This window comes from Phaethon aethereus (assembly GCF_964289735.1).
Source record: "Phaethon aethereus genome assembly, chromosome: 3".
Taxonomy (NCBI): domain Eukaryota; kingdom Metazoa; phylum Chordata; class Aves; order Phaethontiformes; family Phaethontidae; genus Phaethon; species Phaethon aethereus.
Window position 1 is genome coordinate 17,870,378 of NC_138576.1, and position 24,039 is coordinate 17,894,416.

General features: G+C 41.5%; 1 protein-coding gene across 1 annotated transcript in view; it reads left to right on the plus strand.

Moving 5' to 3' along the window:
* Window positions 1–891: 891 nt before the first annotated feature.
* Window positions 892–24,039, plus strand: part of MBOAT2 (membrane bound glycerophospholipid O-acyltransferase 2) — a gene marked incomplete at both ends in the record, with an annotated part of 100,814 nt that continues 77,666 nt past the window's right edge. Inside the window, 3 exons of the mRNA XM_081997078.1 lie at window positions 892–963; window positions 18,281–18,426; window positions 23,744–23,821. Coding sequence (XP_081853204.1) covers window positions 892–963; window positions 18,281–18,426; window positions 23,744–23,821 — 296 coding nt within the window. The remainder of the gene's footprint in view (window positions 964–18,280; window positions 18,427–23,743; window positions 23,822–24,039) is intronic.

A 24,039-nucleotide genomic window follows, 5' to 3' on the forward strand; every position in this document is an offset into this window, starting at 1 on the left:
TTACCCATTTTTTGCAACTCCTTCAGGGTGCCAGGCCACCCTCACGCCCTGCGTGTGTCCACCGTTCGGTAGTTCGGTGCCTTCGCCTGCCTGCTGGTGGAGGGGGGACGGTTAGGCGCAGAACGAGGGATGATCACCTCAGCAAACGCCTGCGCGCCCGCATGGTTCCGCGCTACCCCGGCGACAGATAGCGACAGACACGGCCGCCGCTGCCACCTGGGCGGCCCGCCGCCTGGCACCGGCCCCGCCTGCGCTGCCCGCTTCCCTGGCGAGCTCCCCTGCTCCCCACCCCGCGCAGTAAGGGGCCACGTCTCCTCAGGTGCCCCCATCCGCCCCTCTGCCCGTCGCCCCCGCGCCCTCAGCGGGGCCGCGCACACCTCGCCGCGGCTCGGAGCACCGCACGCCGCGGCCAAGCGAGGCGAGGCGCGGCCACCGCCCCACGCAGCCCCGCCCAGCACAGGGCGAGGCCGCGCCGGGCCCTGCGCGGTACCTGCGCGGGGCGGCCTCCCTTCCCCACTTCAGGCCGCTGCCGCTGCCGTTGCCGCGCCTGCCCCATCACCAACCCCCGCCCACCCGGACACCATCCTCATCCTCCCCCTCCCGCCCTCCGCGCCGGGCCGCGACCGCCGGAGGGGAGTCGCCTCGTCCCGCCCAGCCCGCCGAGGGGCGGGGATTGGGCAAGCTCGCCTGCCACTCCGCGGCGGCGCCGCGCGCGGGTTGGCCGCTGGCGCTGTCGATCAGCGGCGGGGCCGCGCCGGCCCCTTGTTGTCACGGCGCCGTGCGGGGCTGGGGCTCTTCGCGCCGTCGCCGCCGTTGTTGCTGCCGCGGGAGCCCGGGAGGGGAGCGGTCCCGCCGGCCTCGTCTCCCGGCGCGGGAGGAGGCGCCCTCGCCATGGCCACCAGCACCACAGGCTCCACGCTGCTGCAGCCCCTCAGCAACGCCGTGCGGCTGCCCGTCGACCAGGTGAGGATGGGGAGGCGCCTGCCCTGCCGCTGCCTCCCGGGGGCTCGCCGGGCAGGGGAGGGGAGGGGCGGCGCCGGGCGAGCGCCCCCGCTCCGCGCCGCCCCTCCCCATCCCCCCGCGGCCCCTCCCCATCCCCCCGCGGCCCCTCCACCCTCCCCGCCTCCGCCGGACGGGGGGCCGGGGCGGGGGAGGGCGAGCGGGTGGGCAGCGCCTGGCGGGGCGGCGGCGGCGGTTTCTCTCGCGCGCCCGCGGGTGAGGGGGGCGCGGCCGTGGCCCGCGGGGGGGCGCCGGGGCGGGGAGCTCCCGCCGCGCTCCGCGTGCAGGTGCGCTCGCGCCGCCGCCCGCCCCGCTGCCGATCGGGGCAGCGCGGCCGCATCTCGGGCACGGCCTGGCCCGGCCCGGCCCCGCCCCGCCCGCCGGTACCGGGCTGCCGCGGCGGCGGGCGGGCCCGCCGGGTTGTTGGCATACCCCTGTGGCCGCGTGTGGCTCCGCAGCTGGGAACCGGGGCCGGTACCGGCTCGGCGAGGTAAAGGCTGGGTCCTCACTGCAGACGCGGCGCAACGCGCTGTGCCCAGGGGCGTCTGCTGGTGGGTTTTGTTTAAATGCTGCGTTCAGTAGGAACGCCTCCGGCACAGACGCTGTCGGGCGTTCGTGTGCGCTTCGTAGGCAGAGCGTTCCTGTGCTGTCTTTTGTCCGAGGGATATAAAAATTCCTGAAGGTTGTTAATCCTGTCGTCCCCACAGAACAGCAGAAGATAACAAAAGACGATTGGGAAACAGGTCTGCAGAGTTGAATGACAAGTTGTGCCAAGTGTTTTGTTTATGGGGGAAGTGGTCTAGACCTCCTAAATCTGCAGAATATTTATGTGTTTATGAAGACATAAGTAAATTAACCTTCAGTAACTCCTCTGATAAATTTTGTAGCACCAGGAAATTTCACATGAGGAATTCTTATTAAAAAAAAAATCTCCATTTATGTATGAATGGATGAAACACATCAAGGAAAATGGTCTGTGTTCGTGTAGAGAGAGATTTTGTTGGTTTGGTTTTACAAAATACACCTAATAAGTGAGAAAAGTAGCTGGAAAAGAAATGCAGAGGAAGGAGCATGTCTAGTGAAAGAGTTTTGGCAGTGACTGAACTACACGCTCACTCAGTTTCTCCCTCCTGCCCCCAGCCACTAGGTTGAATGGAGCTGAGAGAACCTTAGGTTAAGGATACACCTGAAAAAGTATCTTCTAGAATGCTGGGAAAAATGGGCAGGTTTAAATGGAACTCGCTGTGACGGAATGGATACTGCGCACAACTCGCCTTTAGTGATACCTGTGTCCGGGATCACTGGCACCGCATGGCTCAGCGCCTTACATGCGTGGGCTCTGAGCCACTCGTGGCAGTGCCGTGTGTTTATCTCCGTAAAGCGCGTAGTGTCCGTGAGGTACTGTAAAACAAGTAAGAGACGACCATCTTTTTATGGCATGACGCTGGTGTCATGTAATTATCTATTTGTAATAGTAGTCATAAATTTAATTGCCTTGTGACGTAGCACAGCTTCTACCAAATGCATTTTAAATTGTGGATGTGGCATCTTATCTTTCTTATCACAGCCTGGAAAATTTTCCTGTATTGAATGTGTTGCAACAGATGCTCCTGTAAAGACAGGATGTTTTTATAAAATACTCTTTGAGCTCTGTTGAAGCTTTTGGGGATAATCACAATGGAGGGTGGCTAAATACATAGTTGTAAAGGTTTGTTATAAGCAGTTAAAAATCGTACATGCTTTGGTTTTTAGACATCAGTGGACCATACATAATATAGGTCCAGTTGCATATGAAGAGCACGGATTATGACTGGAGTATGAATTCAATAGTTACCAGGAGTATGAATTCAATAGTTACCAAATTATGCTGCGCTAAGGAGAATGCAGCTATAACTGATTAAAAATAAACGGCAAAGTTAGATTTTTTTTTGTAACCTCTCAGCTTCAGAGTCTATCTCGCTAATAAGTTTGTAATACAGAAATAATATGAAATGTGTTCAGTGTAATCAAACCACAGGTAGTAATGGAAAGAATGAGGGCAGAGAAGGAAGCTGTGCTACTCTTTGGTTTGTGTGTGCTCAAAGGTTATGCATGACATTCAGTGATACTATGTGCATACTTGATATGGAAATGCAGCAGTGCTTTGAAAAAAAATTAATAAAGACTAAAGGTTTTCTATTTAGTCGGTTGTTCCTACTACTTGATCCAAATCTGTACTGTGACTATAGTCATACCAATACAGCAGGTACTTGAAATGGGCACTCCAGAATAATACCAGCACTCAGAGCTGATGGAGATGAACAAGATTTCCCCGCTTCTACGTTTCAGTTTTGAGCATAAGTATCTTTATATCCAAAATGTGGTTGTGATTTATGTTTAAGCCATGACTGTCTAATTATCCTGCGATGAAGTTTTAGTGAAGGCAAAGGCATGTACCTCTGGGGGGACAAATCCAGGCAGCACGTGTGAATGTTACTCTACTGTCTGGATGATCAAACAAATGGACTGAAAAACCTTCCCTATTTGGCAGTGAATGGAAGTGGAAATTCCAGATAAAGGAGCAGCTGCTTTCTCTAAGATTGAACTAATTAATCTGTGTGTGGATTGAGTGTGATAAATTAATTATTTTTTGACTTAATCATTGGTAGAACTAGAGGTACGGATTTGGTTGGGAACAGTGTTGGTTATGTGCTAATTGGAGATCCGTGTAGAAGCTGGAGGATGACAGTTCCACCAGAGCCGTTAGACATGCGTAAGAACAGTCTCCTCTATGGGCCCTGTGTTGCAAGAGAAAACCTTTGTTGCTTTAGCAGATGGCTGTTCCTAGAGCTTTCTTCTTGGTACTAAAGTACTAGCTCGCTATAGGAATGGAGAACAACTTGTTTTCTACTTCTGTGTATATCCCCCAAGAAGCTATTACGTGATAACAGAGTGACAAGTTAACCCTTCCTTTGGCTCTTGTTTTGTCTTGCACCGAGCTAGCTGAAATGGCTACTTGGAAAAGCTGATGTGTTTTTGACAGGCTTCTTGTTCCAACGTTTCTATTGTTATTTTCAGTTGTTTGGTGCAACGGAAGATGGTGGTGTGGACAAGAATCTACAATTACCAGTGTAGATTTGGGAAGGCAAACTTGCACACCATTATTTTGTATTTTGTGTGTGTGTCGGGGGGAATCACTCCTTGCGGGGTGAGAAGCCTCATAAGAATTGTGTCTTTTTCACTTCTTGGAGAACATGAGTTTGCCGCTCAGCAAAGGAAGCATCCTGTTGACAACAGTTGGATCCTTAAAGTTAATGAATGAGTGAATGAATGTTCACGTACCGCAGTATTCCTTCTGTCTTGTTAGGGAAGAGAGGGAGAACAAAAGTAGTTATTTCCTTCCTGGCCCTGACAGCTAAAGAGAAGTATGGGAAGGATTATCATAAAAACTTGGCTGCTAGAGAATGACATATTGCATAATGCATCGAGGTTGCAACCTGAATGATTTTATTATTTTATTATTATGTCTCTCACCTAGCCTTCTGTTTTTCCTTGTCTGTACCTCTGTTGTATTTATGTCTCTGCCGCTTTCTTCTTTCTTGAAGGTGAAGTGCGCTGGACCTTGGTCCATTTCTAGTTCTGGCACTATCTTGCTGATTGTCTATTGACAAATGACTTCTCTTGATGACATGTCAGCTTACCTGTCATTACATTGGAGATATTTACATTTGCTGTGAAGTTAGAATGGTTCTAGGAGAGCAAAGTTTTCTTCTTGGCTTTAGGTCTCTGTGGGGTGAATTCAGAGAATGATCTTTGCTTTCACAGCTTCCACCAGAGAGAGCAAAATTTTTCTCTGAAAATGGGCCAAAATTATGTGGATTATTACTGCCCTTCCTTTGCCATAGAAACAGATAACTGTAGTAGAGGAATAGCTGAGCAGAAGAGATAGGAGATTGACTGTGACAATATGTGAGCGTCAACTTTTTGCACAGGTTGTCTAAGAGATTGATCTTGAGATTGATCTTGAGATCTTGAAATATGGGCTGAAAACTGGCTCAACTAAGCTGACTTCAGCGATTATCTTCTGGATAAGAAAAGAAAGAGTATGGTTACAACTGCGAACAGTATAGCTACGTGTGTGAACTGAATAAAATGTCGTGCTTGTGATTATGCACTTCACTTAAAATACAGGGTGTAAAGATAAGCAGTGTGGGGTTTTTTTTTTCAATAAAAGTAAAAAAAATTCCTTGCTATTTCCACACATTTCTAGGTTTTTTCCCACGGTCTAGTTTTAGCTTTTATTTGAATAGCTCATTTGTGTAGCATAAATATAATTTTCTACATAAGTGCCATCAACCTTCAAAGAATTAGACCAACTTTTTAAAAATAAGAATAGGTGTAAATATCCATTTCCTCCTAAATGTGAACTGTATAAACCATATGAACTTCCTTAACTTAGTGATCACAGGCCAGTCTGCTGCTTCTACATCTTTGTATAATTTTCTGCGTATGCTTCCTTGCACAGAGGGTTACCCAAATTGCTCTGAACATGCCCTCAATGCACTCAGTTCCACATAAAAGCAATTATTGACGTATGTTGATCCTTCATGTTTCACCTTGTTGCCTTCAAGGAGAGTGGGCAGGATTTTTTTTTTCTCTTTGTATGGTTGTATGAAATGTTTATTTCTTACACACATGTGATTGGCAAGATGTATCTGCAGATTTTTTTACTTTATTTTTTGTCTTTGGAGATGAGCCACAGATGGAGTTTAGCGAAAAGACCAGGCTTGAGTGTGGTGTAGGGAAGCATTTTGCTGAGAAGCAGTATGCGCTTGATATTCCTGCAGGGAACATCTGGATGTGTCTCCTAGTTAGCTCTCTGTTATTTCAAAGTTTTGGGCATTAGTGATGCCTTAGCCTCCCTTGTTTTCTGTCACGGCAACCTACCATAGCCTCCTGAAGACTGAAGTGTTTTAGTCTGATAAAAATGCTTTTGTCTAAACATGGAGCGGAAATCAAAAAGTTTATACTGTATAGCTGTCCAGAATTTAGATGGCCTAATAATTGTCTTAAGTGTTATGAAACTATAAAAAAGAATAAAGTGAAGAGTGTCCCAAGTTTTATTCTCTTTCACCATTGATTCTTAGACTCTTGTGTGCAGCTGTGAAATAACAGAGCAGCACCTTACTGATTTTTCTGGTGTGATCCAGGAAACTTATGAGTGATAAAAGTGAGTAAAAGTAGCATTCATGGGTGTGTGAAATCTATACAATGAAGATAAGGGAGTGGTAGGATAAGAAAATTTTGCCTCTACTTTGCCCTGTACTTTCTTTATCTCCTGTTCGCAGCAGTCAGAAGAACAAAGGGTGGATAGCAAAGCATGATCTCCCATGACAGTATATGGAGACTGTAGTGGGTGAAAAGAAGCCGGAAAACAAAGTCCCCATCTCCATTCTGTATGTGCTGTTCTCAATGACTGGATGTTTTGAATTGTTTGCATTTGCTAGCAAAGTTTTTACTGGTTTCTTAACTTCCCTTTGCTCGTGCAAGGGAGGGAGCGTACCATCCGAAGGGTCCTAGTCTCTGCAGTGACTCCTTTCCCAGATTTTAGTAGTGGTGTTTAAGTGTTGACTTAACTCTCCACGTATTGTTTTATGAAATTACTCTGCAATGAAAAATATGTAGAGAAGGATGAAACTGTTGGGATAAGAGAAAAATTGGTGAGAGAAAGTGACTGTCCTGAAGGAAGGAAGGAAGTGTAATGAACAGAGCTGGAAAAGAAAAGAAAGCAGACACTGGTTACAGTGTTGGAAAAGATGAGCCATCTATTAAGTGGTAGAAAGATTTAGTGCAAGAAAGAAATACCTCTGTTTAATTCAGGTTTGTGAATATTGTTGTAAGGATGTAAAGTCTAGAGCTACTTTAATTCTTCAATTTTTAGGGAGACAGCAGTGAATTTTCTTTCCAATATACTCGCTCATTTTCATACTGCGTATGTTTTCTCCAGGTTTTGTGAAGCAGTCGAAAAACTTGAAATACAATTACAGCGCAAGGTTTCTGCAGTAAACATCTAAAATAAACAGTCTTTACCTGACCTATAGTCACCTGCTTTGTTTTGTCCAATTGTTTTTCCCATCCTTGGGCAATTCATTTAGGTGGTGTAAGCGTGAACACTTACCTCTGTTCACCACGGTACAAGCTGTTTCTGAATTCAAAATGCCATTCAGAAATTAGTACAAAAACACCGTGGTTCTGGGATGTTGAAAAGAAATACTGGCATGCCCAAAGAACAGGCTAATAAAGAAAAAACAGTAAGGCACAGGGAAGATGACAAGAGTCACTTACTTGTTGAGTACATGGTTACCACTGTGTTGCTTTCAGTTTTTTGAAGTGTTACTGCTGTAAATCTATTGTACCACAGCTATGTAGATCTTTTCTCTCTGTGGGCTTTTTCTTGGGTACAGTGCTGGCTTAAAACAAGAGTTCTGAAAACTGATGAAACTGGAATAAATGAGTCATCTTTATCATTCATTAGCCCTTATATTTGTTGACTTTACCTCCTGTATATGTGTTCCTGGGTTGACCTAACGAGACACTGTGATACGTCCTTTGCAGCCTTGATTATGGCATGTCTTCTTCACATTTATTATTTTGACTAATGTGCACTTTTAATGAGTAACAGTTGACCTCTTTTTTTCCTGGTTTTCCAAGCTTTTGAATGAGGGAGTCTAGACTGAAGTTTTACTTTCACCTGGAAAGTGAGAAAACTACCTGTAGCCGGGTGAAAACCTGTTTACTTAACACATGCATCTTTACAGTATTTTACAAAGGATGTTGATGCATTTTTTTCAGTATGGATATTTCATGTTCCTTCTTTCCCTTGGAAACTACTTTAAATTCAACATTAGTGATTCTTGTTAGTCCTTTAGCATGTGTTCAAGTGAACAGAGCTGTTCGGCAATTTCAATTTGTCTGCAAATTTATGCTTTCTTGTTTTAAGTCATGTTTTCAGCAGCTAAGCCATCTTTTTTGGAGGAAAACTTCCATTGCTCTGCCTTTTATTCTGGAATATATTAAAGGTGAGGAAGCTATTTTGGTTTGGCTATAATGGTGTAATTTGCTGTATTTGGGAATTTGGTGTTTCCTGTTACCTCTACTTAAAGTGGCCTAAGCTGAACAAGATGGAGCTCTTATTCTGAAACATGGCTTGTGAGCACACTGTTTGTGTAACTACAGTGCTATATGCTATACTGGAAATGCTACCTGTATAGATAATTCTTAATCTTTCTGTCCTGCCTTCTGGCTGAGCCATGCTCTTGATTCTATTATCAATCGTTCATATATATATTTATATTGAATATATATTTTTCATATATATATAAAAAAATAATAATTCAGTGAAGACTAAGCATGTCACTCAAAAAGTGAACTGACAGTCCAGAGTATAATGAATGGGTTTTTATTCTTCACGGTGGAAATGCTGGGAAAAAGGTGAGGCCGCTGTGAATCTGCAGCAATTTATTAGAAGCCCAGTGATGGCTACCAGATCTGTGGAAGGTCTAGCCTTAGGCTATGTTAACAAATGATTATCTGTAACAGGACTGACTGTAAAAAGCTAGATAAAATATTTTAATACAGAAGCATAATTCTAAATGTTACTGAACTATTACAAAAGAAAATGGAATTAATTTGGAAAGCTGTAACAGCTCGAAGTAGTGTCCATTACTTCTGCAGGTTGCTGTGTATTGCAAATATTTACAGGGCTGTTGTTGTGGTGCTTGGAGACTTTGCAGGTGGCTGATTTTATGCAGATAATTCCTGAACTGGGAAGAGGAGGAGGGTAATAGACATGGAGGAGGAGAGACTGTCTGAGTGAACAGTAGTTCATTCAAGGCAGAGTGTGGTGAAGTCCTTCTCTCTTTTTTTTTTTTTTTTTCCTTCCATGGACAATATTGAGAAGCTGACCATTTTAAAGATGGAGAATATTTGTTTTAGTTGCTGATTAAATTGACTGCTGCTGTTACTGGATTTCTGCAGGCTATATGGACAGTAGAGTGTTACTTTCTATGTTTCGTTGTTTATTTTATGATGGATTTCAGTTTCTTACATAGTGGCAGAATATACTAGTACTGAAGTAGATCTTAATGGAGAAAGTGTCTGTTTCTGGTTGCATTTGAGAAGGATATAGGTGTTAGTTATTTTGCTTTATTGTTAAATGGCTAGGAAAGTGAGTAACTTGTAAAATTTTTACAAAATTTCAGGCACTGTAGTGGCCCTCTGAGCATGAAAATAAAAACTTGTTGTTCAAATACATGTTTGAATATCATGTAAACTGCTGATACTCATGTGATGAAGAGTAGAGATTCTGAGGTTAATCACTATGTGCATGTGTACCATGTGCATGTGGTAAAAAGCCACACTTCTGCAGTAGCTGAGTTGGTCTTGGTTTGGAACTCTGTTTTGCCAACATAATGCCGGGCTGTTGTGTTTTGATGTTATAAACCCTTTTGCCTTGGTAGTCTGAGTTCTGCAACCCTTAACTGGCTGAACCAGCTGCTGCTCGACAAAAGCAAGTATTTATGTTTTTGAGGAGAGAAGAAAACAACACACGCCAGCAAAAACGCACAAGCCAGCATTCTTAGCTTGGAAGCAAACTTGCTTCCTAGATTTTGGCTATTCCTGTGGATGTTATATGTGTTATTCCTTATGATGTTATTTGACTATTCCTGTTATGTGTGACCGCTCAGTATCTATAATGCTGAATCCTGAAGAGCCGATCAGAGAGAACACCCTTCAGCTGATATCTTCCTGTTCTTAATAAATCAGGTTTTGTTGTTTTCACTATAAAATGTGTACATTGATGTTTCATTTTACAACTTCAGTCATATGGTTTTTCTTAGAGTGATTCTGAGTAAAGTAATTTAGTAAGCCCTATTTGAAAAAGTTTGTTGGTTTTGATGCTTATTTAGTGCACAAACCAGACTACTAGTGCCTATGTTGTGTTCATCATGATGTTCTTCCCTCTCTCCAGCATGCTTACAAATGACAAGCTAGAAAATGGAAGTTAATACTGGAAATAGAAATACTATTATTAACGTATGTCATGATTGTCTTTGTTTTGGACTGAAATTTGCTTGGAAAGAAAGCATTCAGAATCTGATGAGTAAGTCCTTACAGCTGCCAATGAATTCATATGAAGATGAAGTATATTCATGCAACATTAAAAAACTTTTGCCAGTGTTGTTAAAGTTGACTAACACATGGTTAGAGTAGGGACTTCAAGGAAATGGCTGCTTGGAAGTCTCATCTGAAAAAGAGTGTCACTTCACATTGGGTGCTGTATAAACACGCAGTAACACGCTCTTTGCTACAAAGAACACACTGCCTTAATATAAATGTCTCTCATACTGATACTCCCCCAAAATAACCACTGCTGCTTATCCTCCATTTCTTCATATTTCACCCATGAAGTGAGGTTGAGATGTCAAGGCAGGAGTGGTAATTAGCTACATTTTCATCATGCAAGACGCTGGTTATTATTTGAATCAGAAATGCATTTGAAAGCATTGCCACAAGATTTACAGTCTTTTGAGTTAAAAGAGGAATACCTCTTTCTTCCTATCAGAGAAGAAACATTCCCTGAATTCCTCTCAAGTATCCTTCAACTTTTTCAGATACCTGTGTCAGTGTGTCTGGACTCATCTTTCTGACATTTCCCAATAAATTGAAGAAAATTACCAAACACTTAAATTTTGATTCTTCTCATGGAATTGCTTTTTTCAGCTTTACCATGGAAATTGTTCTTTTCTGTTTTTTTTAATATCAATGCAGATATTTTCGGGAAATAGTTGGAAAATTGATCATTGGTTTCAAATAATACTTAGTCTCACTCTTCAGTTCTTAGTGGTTTGGCAGTAGGCAATTATTGGATAATTGTACAAGCTGTTTCTTCCTTTTATACTGGATGAAGGTTAGAAATTGGGCAGAAGATGATCCATCTGTACTGCTGTCTGTTTGCTGTGGAGAAGCATGAGCTCTCCTGCGTTATATGTAGTTTTTTGTGAACATCTGTAGATGTTTTTAATTCCTCAGCTGACTGTTTTGGTGGAAAAGGGAAATGGTTTTGACCTAACCGGCAGCAAGAACAGAAAATACTGATGTTTGAGAAACAAGCTCACAACCGAGGTTTCATTAATTGTGATAAGGTTTGGCAACTTTTGACAAGTATGTGTCAACAAATACGATGCTTGGAGGGGTTTGTGTGTAAAATGTTACTGCGCAAATAACCCTACAGATTTAGAAAAAATAAAAGCCTCAGCTTGAAGATCAGTGCTTCTTGTTAAAGAAAATGTACGTTATTCTGTCTTGATCTTCTAGCTCTTGCAAGAGCTCTTTTCAAAGTGTTTTTGCAGTTCATGTTCTAAAGTGTTTTTCTTTTTAAAGTCTTTTCTCCCTAATAACTATAGTTGTTGAAAAGTAGGGCTGAAGGTAGGAGAATAGGAATGCTGCTCAATGCACCTTGCTCACTAGCCCTATCAGCCAAGGAGGAAGCATGTACGATAACTTTGTTTCTGTGGTAGAGTGGGGGACCAAAAACGGCTATAGACAGGGAGACAAGTCATGCTGGCATCTTGTAGCTCAGAAAACCTGAATTCTGTGGAAGAAACATACCACGGTGTGGCAAAATGGGAGGGAAACCCTAAATCTCTGGCTGCAGAATAATCATCTCCACAGGTTCTTGACTGTTACCTGTGAAGCATCTTGCATCTTGGAATCTAAAATCTTAAAATCTTGTATTAGGCTCTGTGCATGGTCAGGTAGGCTTCAGTGCTTCTGCTTGTATTTGGATAATCTTTTTCCAAAGCCTATTTCATCAGTAATAAGAACTAAATTACCTTCTTCTTTTTTCTTTTCTTTTTTAAAAAAACCCTGACAAAACAAAACAAAAATCCACAAAAACCCACACAAAACCAAGTAAACCAATCAAACAAAAGCCCCATACTGGCATTAATTCATCCAAAGTGTGTTATTGAGGCCATAGGCATTCATTGCAGTTTACAAGTTTGAATACTTTTTTTCTTCTGATCAGAGAAGATTTGTTAAAAATTAGAAAATGAAGAAGCACAAAGACAAGGTAACTTCCAAAGAGTTTGTGTGGGTTGTTGGCAGAAGAGAGAGTAAAATGCAGTATTCCTGAATCTTACTTGGTGTTCCACCTGCTAGACCACTGTTTATCTTGTGAGGTCCTAAAGGTCCACGTTGTTCTTCTGAGTGACTCTCAGTGCCTTGGTAGAGCTAGTAAGCAAAACTTTATACAATCATGTTGCTGCTTCTCAGTGGATTGTAGGCTGTGGGGGCCTGTATGCCAGTTAGGAGTTATCTATATCAGTGAAATTCCCTCGCTGCTTTGGCTCCTTTTCTGAATGAGGCAAATGCCTTCTCTGCTGTGAAGTAGCAGGATTCTAGCAGGAAGCTTAGCCTAAAATCTGAATTAGTGGATAAAAATTGCAAATATTAAAAATCAGTTTCATAAGAAAAACAGTCTTTTCTTCTGTATTTCTTTTTAACATGGACTTAAACATTTCTTTAATCGTTTATTAAAGATGCTGCTTATGTCAGAAGGTTGGCAATTTCTAGCTGTTCAAATCAAATGTTTTGCCAAAAATTCCTCTTGGTGATGAAAAACCTTGTAGCAGTCAGTGACCCTTTTCTCCTTTTCTTCTGCTTTATGTAAAGAACTGACCCCTCAAACCCTCTTTTTTCTTAAGAAATAACTTTGTTTTTACAAATGCATGGCATAAATTACATTAAAACTTTTTAAAGACTAGAATAAATGTCTTTAAAAGTTTTATTATAAACTTTCTATTGACTTTTCATGTAAATGGAAAATTTGCTGTATAGATAGGTTAATGTAGTTAATGATATGATGGATTTGCATTTTATGTAGCTACTTCAAATATTGAAACAGTAAATTTGTGCTCATGTTTTACTGTTACGTTTGGCACAAAGTGTGTCTGTAAACTGTACTGGCTGTATGACTGGTCTTGCACCAAAATAGTGGGTTTAATTTTGAAATTGCTAGAATACATACAGCAGGTTTTGTAATAGCTTAGTATGACTAAGTACTATTTAACACACACCTGCATTAATCGTTGCTGAATAACTGGTGTTGATAATTTACATTATCATTCTAAGTTTTTTTTATTCTTACTTGCACGTAACTTTCCATTACACATTGCTCTCTCTATGGGACTTTGAGGTGTTACTCTAATTATAAGCTGAGCTGTTGATATGAACTGTGCCTGAGGAGGTAAAAAATTCTGTGTTTTTTTTTTTTCTTATACATGTGCTAAATTATAACTATTCAGAGTGAAACGTACCATACCGTGCATCTGCGTTGGAATTTTTTTCCACTAGAAAGCCTCAGCTTTAAATGGATTGTGGTGTGTGGTTTTTGTTTTTTTTTTTTAATTTCTTCTATAAAACTGGAGCTGCTTATTGGAATAGGTTTTATGACGTTGGGGAGGCAAGCTAAAATTTGGTTTGAGGAACGAATCATGCTGCTTTTGAGAATGTGTCATCTTTGTGGGTGTTCTGCTTACACTTGCCAAGTCATAAGGTGTTTAAAAGTTGTATTTTGCCCATATTCATGATGTTATAAGAACTTGATGTAAGTTTTTAAAAGGTATGCAAGTATACCAGTCCCAGATGTTGAAGATGCTTTATATAACATTTGCCAACAAAATAACTGTTTGATTAAGCACCTAGTCTTTGTGGAGGCTTTCGTGATGGTGATGTCCAGCTCTGTCCTTGTTGCTACTCGCTTGCTAGCTGAATGGCTGTTCTGTTTGTCTTCTAGGAAGTCAGATAATTTTTGTGCTCTGTTTCAAGACAAGTTGTATGTCTTCAGTATCTCAGTGTGTGGATACATACAGTGGAGCTCCACACTGGTCACTGTGGGTAAAGGTGGGAGAGGTAAATGGGAAAAGGCTGAATGTTAAATTTTGGCTTTGTTTACTTCAGCAATTAGTGCAGTACAGGAGTTTCTGTGGAATGAAGTGGTTGTCGTTGAGGATCCAACATTGATGCTATAATAATTTGGGGAAATCCTACTCTTGCCTAGGCCAGTCTGTAGGCTAAATGTCCACTTACCTTTGGAGCAGATATTCTAGTTCAGTTTAGCTTAAAAGAAATTGAGTTTTTATATTTGGACACCGCTGTACAATGCACACCAAAGCATCTGAAGTGAGGATGACTGGGCGCCTTGCTTCAGAAGCCCATTCCCAAATTCCCCCCATTCACTTCCAACTCCAGACAGCAAGACTATGCGCACATCCAGACAGCACGACAATGCGCACATCCAGACAGCATTTTAGTTCAGATCTGAACTAAAATGCTGTCTGGATGTGCGCATTGTCTTGCTGCTGGAGTTGGAAGTGAATGGGGGAGAATTTGGGAGTCCAGGGAGTCTGTTTTTCTCTCTTATAGCATCAGCAAGGGATTAATGTTATTTCCGTGTGGAAGTGAGCATGTTTTTCTGATCGCTGAAGTGGTAGAAATCTGTGCTTTGGACTTAAGCAGCCACAGGTAATCACAAACGGGTAAGTGTTGACTGTGTGGTAGAAATTCTGTGTTTTCTCTTTATTTTTAAAATATAAGGAATTGGATATTTGAAATATTTACTAAGTGAATAGGTAGCCTGTGACAGCAGATGCTTAAAAGTTGGAAAAAACTGTCAGATGAAGGTTACCTACATGACTGTAACACAGACCAGTAGTGGTCACAAACTTTTCCGTATGAGTTCCTTCTCTTATTCATAATACAAATGGCTAGTAAATGACAGAGATTGTTTTCTGGAAAAACAATAAAATGAAAATATGTCACACTTTTTCAATTTTGCTTGCATTTTGAGATACTTTGAGCCTGATTTATAGGCATGCTGGATATTCATAATAGCAGCTGAAGTTGTATTTTTCAAAGCACAGCTCCTATTAAAGTGCTGTTAAAAGTACTGACTGCAAAACTAGGCACTGAGCGTCTGAAATTGGGCAACCAAAGTTAGTGGGCGTTTATTTTTAGCCTTTCATCATTGCATGCCACTCACCCACCTTTAGAACAGGAATAGTGATCCTGCAAAGTCACATTTATTGTATATAGTCTTCCCACATTAGGGACAGATGTGCGTAAACATCTGTAGGGAAATGTAAGATTTTTGCATTCAGTGTAGGATGCAGATGGTAAGCATTTAATGGGTCACAGGATGAGGGCAAGAACTGGGCAATTGTCTATTTGCTGAATGAAGCAGAAATCCTGCCAGGGAAAATGAAATAAAGCAACAGAAAGAATATTATCAGAAGTAGCTATGTATAAGGGCTAAACTGAAGTTGCCTGCCTTTCAAATCTTAACTGCTCCATAGCTCAGTTTTATAGATCCGTATTTAAAGCTTTGGGAGAATTTGATGTGATACAAGTCTGTAAAACCATTGGTGCTTTGTAATCTGCATTTTGGTGCGCTGTGAGGCAAGTGTCAAGATTGAACTGGTAAGAGTGGAGAAAGAATGCTGGGTGATGTGTGAACGTTGTGCTGATGTCTTTTGTTTATCCAAATTTGTGCACTTTTTGGGAAGAGCAGTTTAAAAATACCCACAGGTAGTTTTGGAGTCACTTGTGAGGAAGGCTTTCAGAACAAGATTATGTTTGCTTGAGTCAGTTGTGTGTTCAAAACACCAACATTGTGAATTGACATCCCTGGAAGTTTTGCTTGTGGGCTTGGTCTAAAGGTATGATATCCTGCATCTCATTGCTGTTCTCAAAATATTCTTATTGGGGAAGGTGATTATTTTTTTTTTTTTTGTTTTGGTGGTTTGTTTTGTTTGTTTGCTTTTTTATATAACTTTATCTTAATGGGATACTGTTTTACAGATATGGATTTGGTGTTTTGAATAAATAGCTAAAGCAAGAGCAAGTGCCCAGGAAAGGAGTCAGCAGGTAGGGAGTGAAGAGGGGTCACACTTCTCAGATTGTCTTTGCATGTTTTGTATGAGGGTTTTCCACATTCTTTAACCTGCCCACTCATCCTGAATTGTGAAATTCAAGGTTTGTTGTTTTGCTTCTGTCTGCTCTTACAGAGATGATGATGCAGGTCAGAGATGCCAAGTGCTTCTACCCTTTGCCGTGGTAATAGTAGGAGCCAGGTGATGACTGTTCTGCCCTGGGTCTCGCTAGCTTGCTTTGAGGGGTAGTCCGAAAACGAAGGGTATCCTGAGACACCAGTTGGCACATCATCTGTAATGCAGCCAAAGCAGTGATTTCTGGACATTCATTACAACCAGGAATGCGAACTTGTCCACTGTGCTGTTGCTTATAGCCAAGTATTCATGCCCATTTCTTCCCTCTGTCTCTTCACTTCGGCTTCACTGCATATCTGTCCCAAATTTCTCCTCTGTCTCCCTCCCCCTTCTAGTCTTCCTAGGGTGTGAGTTCCTTGGGTCAGAAACATGCTCTGTGGTATACATAGCATAATTTCTGTAATGAATACCCAAAACAAATGTCGATACTGAATTCATAGTTAATTACTTTGTCTTTAAGTTTTCTTTCTTGCTCTCTTTTTAAAAACATTATCGGTTTGTTTCCCTTTCTGTGGTTCACTAAACTTGACTGTTTTGTGTGAAACTTTTCCACTAAATCCAGACTCATCCTGAGTTACACACCTCGCTCTGTTTCATTTGCATCATTGCTTATAAAGGAGAGAAACCAGGTCAGGTTATGCCCTGAAAGAATATCTCCTCATTCATTTAGGATTTTTCAAATACTTTTAAAAGTATAATGTAAATGTGGGAGTAAGAGGAAGGGATGGCAAAATGTATGTGACTGTTTAGTTTAGGGAACTGCTCCTGTTAAGAAGAGCATCTTTACCTTCTGAACCTCTTTCCCTGCTAGCACTTAAAGCTGGTGTAGCTTGCTATTACAGAAGGTTTTAGAGTGGTTCAGAAAAAGGGGAATGATCCTTAGATTTGCAAATGGGTAATCTATGCAATTGTTACAAAGATGAGAGTTATGTAGGTAGTTGGTGTTATTTAGCTTCTACTTTAAATGCAACCATGTTTGCATACTCTCACACCTTTACCTGCTATTGCCTGAAGCTTGGCTGAAAAATGATGGAATGAACTATCTGAATTATAGGACTAAAGGCATGCACTGTGTTGCTGCAAACGTCAATATTAGGCCTGCGGTCATGAACATAAAAATAGCATTGTCATTGTACCCTGTGGTATTAAGATTAAATGCATGTTTCAGTTAAGTGACATCAAACAGGCTAAAACACTGTTGTGCTAAGGACTAGTCGAGCATGCAGTATGTGCAAGTTTCTTGTGTTGAAGTAAGTGCTTACGACCTGAAGGAGTGGTCCCCAAGCTGTTGCTTGTGATGACTTGGGATGCTGCTATTGGACACAGACAATTGTTAGGCAGTTTTCTCTTGAAGAAAAAAAACTATGAGGTGGGAAATGTTCTTTTCTAAATAGAGGAATTGATCTGGCTTTCTGTAGCTTACCCAGTTTTGGTAGCAGTTGCTGTATTTGAGGAAATTATTTATTTAACATGCCCTTACGGTTAAATCTTTTTCAGGCCACAGTCAGAATGATTCTTCTTACTCACTGGTTTGGTTTTTTTTAATTCTGCTTTCCCTTTCAGTGCCCTAATGTCTTTAAATATACAAGAGATTTTCTGTCTTCTAGAATAAAAGGCCTGAAGGGGCGAGGAATTTCTGAAACTGTCCTACTTGGATGTACAAGAAGAAAATCCAGTGTGCAACCAAGCTATTGATCTGATTACGAGCCACTGAAGTGCACTTTGTTGAGCCCTGTTTCTGCACAGGCTGCTGAAGTGATCAACTAGTGATTTGTGTAGCTAATACGTATTTCCAAGTCATGCTCACTTAAAAAACCAAGTAAAACCCCAACCCATATCTTTACATTACCAGGATAGTATAAATGATTCCATGTTTGATAGAGTGGTTTGGTTATATAGAAAATTTGCAGGAAAATATGTAAATTTTTTTTCCCATTGATTTATGCATAGAGTGCCTCTGCGGTTTTGGTGTATTTTTTTCTTCTTAGCTGCTCAGGCAAGCACTGTTTTGTGCTTTAGGAGGGGAGGGGTTCTCAGGAGAAGCTCTTTGGGGCTGACATGCTGTGGTAAGAGCCATGGCAGAGACAAAGGTTCTGGAAATTTCTAATAATGTGTGAATATTTCTGTTACACAAATGTGTAAGAAGTTTTTTTTCTTTTCTTTTTTTTATGCAGGTCAACTTTGTAGTGTGCCAACTGTTTGCCTTGCTTGCGGCTATTTGGTTTCGAACTTACCTTCATTCAAGCAAAACTAGCCCGTTTATAAGACATGTTGTTGCAACTCTCTTGGGCCTTTATCTTGCACTTTTTTGTTTTGGATGGTAAGTTGCACTTAAATTCATTTTTCAGGTATTTGTAGATTTTAATTTCTTGCTTGTAGGGAAACAAAGTTTTTTGTTATGAAGAACCTTATTATCTAATTCTGTGGTTTTTAGCTGCTGCAGGTGTACAGAAATTGGCTTAAATTTTCTGATGCAGTGCACGAATTTTGAAAGATAGTCCACTTGTAAACTGATAACTAGTATACTGTCTTCCTGTGGTTTTGGGAGGATGGAGCAGTTGCAGTTTGTTTAGCTTGTACCAGTTTTTCTGTAAACTTACTTGGGAAGTGTTCTCTTGAGGCACAGCACAGATGTGATGACTAAGATAATTTCTCTTAAATAGTCATGGCATGAGATAACTTGCTGTGTTTTTTCTGAATATTGACTATAATCTGACATTTGTAGAAAGAGTGGCTGGAACTGCAGTACTGATGATGCTCCTAGTAATATAAAACACCTGGAAAGGAGCTGGCCTCTATTTGAGAGGGGTTTTATTTGGTTTTTGTGTGTGTATTTTTTTCTTTTATGTTTTGGAGGGATGGTGTGGTTTGGTGTTTTGTTTTTTAAGCATTTTCTGTGACTGCTGTTTCCACATCTTGATCTTTTCAGAGTGTGTAGTGAGTCAGAATGTTATCAGGGCTAATAAAGGGTATGCATTTAGTGTGGTGAACTTTTTTCCTTTAAAATTAGCATACTAAATGGCTCTCCCCTTTCCAAGCTGGCTTAAGATTGGTTAAGTGCCAGTTTCGGTTTCTTGCATGGTAAACAAAGTGCTTGCTCAGCTTTAAGTAGATAGAAGACTTATTTATAGTGACTGTTGTAGAGTATTACAACTAGGGTGTCGTGGTTTAGCCCCAGCCGGCAACTAAGCACCACACAGTCGCTCGCTCACTCCCCCATGGTGGGATGGGGGAGAGAATCAGAAGAGTAAAAGTGAAGGAACTCATGGTTTGGGTCAAAGACAGTTTAATAGGTAAAACCAAAGCTGTGCACACAAGCAAAGCAAAACAAGGAATCCATTCACCACTCCCCATGGGCAGGCAGGGGTTCAGCCATCTCCAGGGAAGCAGGGCTCCATCACGTGTAATGGTTACTTGGGAAGACAAATGCTGTAACTCCAAATGTCCCTCCACCCCTTCCTTCTTCTTCGTCCAAACTTTATATGCTGAGCATAATGTCATATGGTATGGAATACACCTTTGGCCAGCCTGGGTCAGCTGTCCTGGCTGTGTTACCTCCCAGCTGCCCGTGCACCCCCAGCCTTCTCGCTGGCAGGCCAGCAGGAGAAGCTGGACTGTCCTTGACTACTTGGCAACAACTCAAAACATCAGCACATTATCAACACTTTTTCATCCCAAATCTGAAACATAACCTCACACTAGCTTCTGTGAGGAAAGTTAACTCTACCCTGGCTGAAACCAGGACACAGGGGGAAAATCAGGCAGGTGCAGGTGGGAAGATGCACACAGTGTATGCACACACAGAGTATGTATTAATAAATCTTGGAATTCCAAACCACAGATTTGGCCTCTACATTGGCATGTTGCAGAGGCTTCTCAACATTACTTGATATGTATTGCTTTTATTGATTTTTCTTATCCTAATTTTAAGTTTTATTCTTTGGATTTACATGTGCAATTTACTTGTATACATAATTCCATAACTCTCATGCATTTCTTAAACTTTTGGCCATGGTGTTCTGCTTTGATAGAATGACTGATATCAAAGACTTACCGTCTTAGCACCAAATGAGGAGGCTGGCATGGGAAACAGCTGCTACTGCACGTGTGTTTTTGAGAGCTGTGTAAGCTTTAGAAGCACATTCTGTATCCATTCCTTTGGAAACGGAAATCACTTATTGTAGCTTGTAATTAGAAAGTGTTAATAATATATTAATATCTGAAATTTGGGGATGGGAGACTTTAGAAAGGAACAACCTCCACCCCCAAAAGATATAAATAAAGATTTGTGGAAGCCTCTTGTTGGCAAAACTCTTGCCATAGTAGAAATCCAGATTAATCTAGTTTGCTTTAGATCATACTTAAAGCAATTATTTTAGCAGTGAATTTCTATTTACTAAAAGGATTTTTTTCTTACAGTCACGGAAACAAAAACTTTTTAAAAATTCCAAAAAGAAAGAACATCATTTCAGATGTTAAAAAAAAAAAAAAATCAAAAACCAAAAACCTGATACTTCTGTTGCACTTCTGCCAACTCTTTTTCCTTTTGCTTAAGTATGTATTATACAAGCATGTTTCTTAAGATTTTGTTTTGTTTGGTTCCCCTCACCCCTTTTCAAGGAATCAAGTATATGTATAGGTTACAGTCCCATGGTACACCTTCAGCAACTCTTCATCTGTGTTATAATGTTTGTGTACAAGGTGGAAACTGTTCCTGTTTCTTATGTAGTGTTTATAGTAAATCTAGATTTGAAGAAAATCCCGTGCAAACCTAAATGTGGGAAATAGTTTGGAATCTGCACCATTTTAAGAATATTTCCTAGTCATTATGTTGTCGTCTTCAATTTCAGGCATGTTAGTTCTCAGTCGCCTTTGTAGTGCTTGTGATGGTGATGTGGGACAGGAAGAGAAGGGATAATTCCCTTGGGATAGTAGCAAATAGCATAAAAGGCCTGGAATACCCCTTGTATGTAGCTAAATACGATATGACACAGTAAATTTTAAATGCATACCTTTTAATTTTTGAATTGGAGATCAATCATACTGCTACTGTTAACAACTCTGAGAGTCACAGAATCATTAAGGTTGGATGGTCTCTTCCATCAACCCAACACCACCATGCCCACAGAACCATGTCCTGAAGTGCCACGTCCACATGTTTTTTTAAACACTTCCAGAGATGGCGACTCCACCACCTCTCTGGGCAGCCTGTTCCAATGCTTGACCACTCTCTCAGTAAAGAAATTTTTCCGAATATCCAATCTAAACCTCCCTTGGCGCAACTTGAGGCCATTTCCTCTCGTTCTGTCGCTAGTTAGTTGGGAGAAGAGACCAACACCCTCGTCACCACAACCCCCTTTCAGGTAGTTGTAGAGAGCGATAAGGTCTCCCCTTGGCCTCCTCTTCTCCAGACTAAACAACCCCAGTTCCCTCAGCTGCTCCTCATAAGACTTGTGCTCCAGACCCCTCACCAGCTTCCTTGCCCTTCTTTGGACACGCTCCAGCACCTCAACATCCTTCTTGTAGTGAGGGGCCCAACACTGAACACAGGATTCGAGGTGCGGCCTCACCAGTGCCGAGTACAGGGGCACAATCACTTCCCTACTCCTGCTGGCCACACTATTTCTGCTACAGGCCAGGATGCTGTTGGCCTTCTTGGCCACCTGGGCACACTGCTGGCTCATGTTCAGCCGGCTGTCAGCCAGCACCCCCAGGTCCTTTTCCACCGAGCAGCTCTCCAGCCACTCCTCCCCAAGCCTGTAGCATTGCATGGGATAGCATTTCTTAAGAAGCATAGCATTTTTGTGACCCAAGTGCAGGACCCGGCACTTGGCCTTATTAAACCTCATACAGTTGACCTCTGCCCATCGATCCAGCCTGTCCAGATCCCTCTGCAGAGCCCTCCTGCCCTCCAGCAGATCAACACTCCCACCCAACTTGCTGTCTGAGGGAGCACTCGATCCCCTCATCCAGGTCATCAGTAAAGATATTGAACAAGACTGGCCCCAAAACTGAGCCCTGGGGAACACCGCTTGTGACTCTGGCTGCCAGCTGGATTTAACGCCATTCACCACAACTCTCTGGGCTTGGCTGTCCAGGCAGTTTTTTACCCAGCAAAGAGTAAACCTGTCTAAGCCACAAGCTGCCAGTTTCTGCAGGAGAATGCTGTGGGAGACGGTGTCAAAGGCTTTACTAAAGTCCAGGTAGACAGAAATATTTTCAGAGACTGTCATCTTGATATGGTATTCAATGTCAAACCAAATTTTTTTGAGCTTTGATATCTTATTATGTCTCTTCCTATGTTTAAGAAGCAAACCTCTTAGACTTAAGCTTTTGTCATTTCACTAATGCCTGTCTTTGCCACACAGTGTTGCTAATATTTGGCAGATAAAAGGAAAAGAAAAAGGGAAATTTTTTTTAATTGGCAATTGGTTATATTAAATGTGCGTTTGAATTTCAGGTAGTCATATCTAAGAATGAGACTAGCTAGTAATGAAGCATGGGAGCGTGTGCAGATTGAGTCTTCCATAGAAAGTCAAGATTTTCAAGGTCAGTTAATATCCAAGTGAATTGTTTTCCCTCAGTTTGTCATGTATAGACTTGGTAGGATTTTAGCTGGGTAGAACTGGATTTCTTGCTGAATGTCTCTGAAGATGTTTCTTTATAATGATAGATGAGGAGTGAAATTAGGAAGTTGCTGATGATAAGCTGAAAGAAAACAGTATCAGTATAACAAAGTAGCAGTTGCTTTTTAGGCTGCTTTTTGTGGGAAAAAAATCCAAAACTAGATCAGTGTGTCACTTGAGCGCATGTAAGTATGCTACTGAGGCACTTAAAGAACCAGAGTGGAAGTGAATCAACTTACTGGAATCAACTGCCCAATCACTGGCAATGGTTTGCTACCAGTGCTGTAGCTTACTGAAGTATAACTCCTCTGAAAAAAACAAAACAAACCCCCAAAGCCCCAGAATAATGGTGGCGTGGTAGCTATGGTGGTAACCTGTGGAAAACAAATAAGGAGAAGCGGTTAGAGCACCTTTGTGAAATAAGTCTGTGGGTTGTTGGTGTGTAGGGTTTTTTTGTTTGTGTGTGAGACAATCATCAGCACCATCCCTTTATCAGTTTTTGATGGTCCGTGGGAAAGAGACTGGCTGGACAGAGTTACCATTTCTGTTGACTGGTAAATCTTCCCATGTAGTGATATTGTGGCTACTAAAATATTGGTATTATCCGAGATACCTATTCTTGCCAACAGGTAAAAGGACAAGTATGGAAATTGAAACACAAAACACTTATGTTACTTACATATGAAATGATCCCAAATGGAAGTATTATGAGACATATTCTTTGGTTTTTAAGGATTATCAGCATTTACTATATTCTTTTTTTATGAGCTGGAGAATTCTAGCTATGTCTGTAGTTTTTGTTCGTTACTGCCATCTGTGCTATGCTAAAGGGGGAAGCTCTCAACAGAAAGGAGGGCTGCAGAAAACCAAAATAGAACAAAAGGGTTTTTTGGAAGCAGTGATGGAGTTAAAATTTGACAAACCTCTTTAATTTCATATTAAATAAATACATGCAGGTTATTGTCATTAATGAAAATGCCATGGGGGTTTACTTTTTTCTTTTCCCCACAGGTATGCCTTACATTTTGTTATACAAAGTGGAATTTCCTACTATATCATGATCATAATAGGAGTGGAAAATATGCACAAGTAAGTTTCCATTCTAAAGTTTTTTTTTTTTTGCTTGTACAAGAATGCTACTGCTTAGGGGTTTTTTTGTAACTATGCATATATGCCGTATGTCTGGTTGTTTCATAATATTTCAGTATTTGAATTCTGCTAACCATGGTTTTATTTCCAGGAGAGAAAGTGGCTTATTTGTATATTTTTGCCAGCTTTTTGGTACATCTGAAGCTTGCTACAATTGG